At 38.2% G+C, this 2,888-nt stretch overlaps 1 protein-coding gene across 1 annotated transcript in view; it reads left to right on the top strand.

Annotated features, from left to right (window-relative positions):
• Positions 1–2,676, top strand: part of CKB (creatine kinase B) — a 16,401-nt gene extending 13,725 nt beyond the window's left edge. The window contains exons 7-8 of the mRNA XM_015813233.1: positions 323–512; positions 2,431–2,676. Of these exons, the coding sequence (XP_015668719.1) occupies positions 323–512; positions 2,431–2,609 (369 nt within the window). The 3' untranslated portion in view covers positions 2,610–2,676. The remainder of the gene's footprint in view (positions 1–322; positions 513–2,430) is intronic.
• Positions 2,677–2,888: the final 212 nt, after the last annotated feature.

The raw sequence follows: 2,888 nt of genomic DNA, 5'->3' as shown, positions 1-2,888 counted from the left end.
TGCAGGACTGGCCTAGGGTAATTTTTAGGGGGGTTTTAATTATATTTTAAAATTCGACAAATATTTAAATATTCCTTTTAATTAATTTTAAATTTGTATTGTTTTGTATGTATTTTAAATAGATTGTCAGCCGCCCTGAGTCCTACGGGAGAAGGGCGGGATATAAATCCAAAAAATAAATAAAAAATAAATAAATAAAATAAATAAATAAAATAAATAAATAAATTGTATTGTTGTGTTGCTGACCATGAAAGATCTCTTCAATTTTCTTCCAACTTGTGAAATGAAGAAGCTCTTTATAACTTTCTGTATTTCTCTCTAGCTTGAAGCACTTTTCAAATCCCAAAACTATGAATATATGTGGAATTCTCATCTGGGATACATCTTGACTTGCCCATCCAACCTTGGCACAGGTCTCCGGGGGGGAGTTCATGTTAAATTGCCTAATCTTAGCAAACATGAGAAATTTGGAGATATTCTCAAGAGGCTGAGGCTGCAGAAACGTGGTACAGGTGAGAAAGGAAGCATGGGTGGTGCTTGTTTTACTTGTTTGAAATCAGTGGACCATTCTGTCCAGGACTCATGGGCCAGATTATGGTGAACGATAAACATACAATAAAACCCATTTAAACAACCTCTGAGAGGCATTTTAAAATGTAATAAAAATCAGTTTAAACAAAATGGCTGGGGGAAGGTCATAATACAAACAGATGAGTCTTTGATAGATTTTTTAAAAAGATAAACATTCGCATTAAATAGTCTAGCTTTTTGTATGCAGGGAATATTTTTTTTAATGTAAAAGCTACTAAGTACAAGATCCTAGCATTACTTAGAGTTATAATCAGTTTCTTTCTCTCTAACAATGAGAATTTGGCTTTGGGTGACATCCCTGATTTTGTACTACGTCTATCTGTATTTAAGAAACATTTCTGCCCCTCCAGTTGGCAAATGCCATCTGATTGATACTTATTCAGCAGAGTCAAGATATTAATAGTTAAGCGCAGATTGTCCTATAATCTCATTCCGACAGCCCTCAACTTTGAAGTCTTAGCAGACATCAGGCAGCTTTTTACAAAAAAGATTTTTGATATGCTGGCCAAGAATTCTGGGAATTCTGTAGCCCCAATATATCTGGTAACGTAGCCGCCCAAAGAAATTTGCTCTCTGAATCCATGGGGCTGAACCCCTACTTAAAACGAGAAGATAATTCTTCTGATTTCCTGAGTAGCAGTAGCAACATTGCTGTTCACACTACTTAGGCATCATTCTGAGCAAGATCTGTCTATCACTATTTCCCTATATGTAGTTTGTCAAGAGTCAACTCCCAATGACTTGGTGGCTTACAAATAAAACAGTCAAACAAAAATAAGGAATAAAAGATATCAAGATGACAGAACCTGACTGAAATGGAAAGAAAGAGTCTAAGTGTCTTCACTCGCTTTTGCTAAAGGCCTGGAAGAAGAGGAAGGGTTTGAAGCCCCATTGTAACACTAGTAGGGCAGGAGACATCCAGATCTCGGGGGAAACCTATTCTGCAGAGCAAGTATTGCTATAAAGCTTCTGGCATTCTCCTACTGTTTAATTGAAGGAAACCGTAATGTGGGCCACCCCAGCCAGACTAAATTAGCCAGGCAGATGATAAGTAGTGGCATCAAAGGTAAGCAGTCCCCCAGGAAACCAGGCTCCATGCCATGTTGAGGTAGCTATGATGGCTACTTGTTCAGGCAGCCTCCATGGGTTCTTCACGTTGCCCGTCATTCTGAGAAATGACTCAAGTGATGCATAAAGGGCAGCTGTTTAGGACTGGACCTCAGAACTGCTCTGGAGAAACAATTACTTTAGGCAGAATGAAACAGCTCTGCTAGTGGTAGAATATGAGAATACTGTAAATAGGAACGTGACCCAATTTATAGCGCTACCTTCTGCCTCATAGCAGGGATCACCCTATCTGGCAAGTAGAGTCTACTCAAAAAACATAAAGGCTGAATTTCCAAGACCACTGTGGTATATTGTTGTGGAGGTGAGATGTATTCTAAAGCAGCTTAGTTTTGATGTAGGATATTTCAAAGGCATGGCCCAAATGATATGACTCCCTTAATGTCTGATAGCTCACATGCACAATTCACTTCTGGAATTTAGGAACTACGTGCTGCTTTTCCTTACTAGAAGCTGTTTGAAAGGAGGCACATCCAGATAAGCAACATGGATTTAATCCTCATTCTGTGATCCTAAGACTATCCTGCATAATTCTTAAAATAAACATGCTGACTGGATGCTTGTAAAGTAGCGCTGTTCAAACATGCTGGAATAAGAAGTCTGTGTGTATACTGTAATTATTTGAATTTGAATCTGATCCTAATTTAACTATATATTCACTGTATCACAGAGCTTTTAATTTTGGTTCCTAACTTCTGTTTTGGTTTGTTTTAGGTGGTGTGGACACAGCAGCTGTGGGGGGAATATTTGATATCTCCAATGCTGACCGTCTGGGGTTCTCTGAAGTAGAGCTGGTGCAGATGGTGGTGGATGGTGTAAAGCTGCTGATTGAAATGGAGAAACGCCTTGAAAAGGGCCAGTGCATCACTGATATGATTCCAGCTCAGAAATGAAAAGCACTTTAATGTTCTAGCTCCTCATGCTTCTTCCTAACTTATTGGATGAATTATACATACAAAATAAGATGACGCTCCGATCAAAATCCTGGAGTCAAAAGAGATTTTCCCACTTAGTAACATTGTAGAAAGTCTTCCATCCACATGTGTTAGAGTTTATTTTTTGATGGCTGAAATATCACCGAAAAACTGAAATAAAACATCATTTGGCCTGAAAAGTATCTTGATTTTGTTATTGGGTTAAAAAAGAATAATAAGATAGCTAAAGCTACAATC

Source organism: Protobothrops mucrosquamatus, unplaced genomic scaffold (genome assembly GCF_001527695.2).
Source record: "Protobothrops mucrosquamatus isolate PMUCROS unplaced genomic scaffold, P.Mucros_1.0 scaffold145, whole genome shotgun sequence".
Lineage (NCBI taxonomy): Eukaryota > Metazoa > Chordata > Lepidosauria > Squamata > Viperidae > Protobothrops > Protobothrops mucrosquamatus.
The sequence above is the reverse complement of the archived record's forward strand: the minus strand, read 5'-3'. Positions and strand labels throughout refer to the sequence as shown.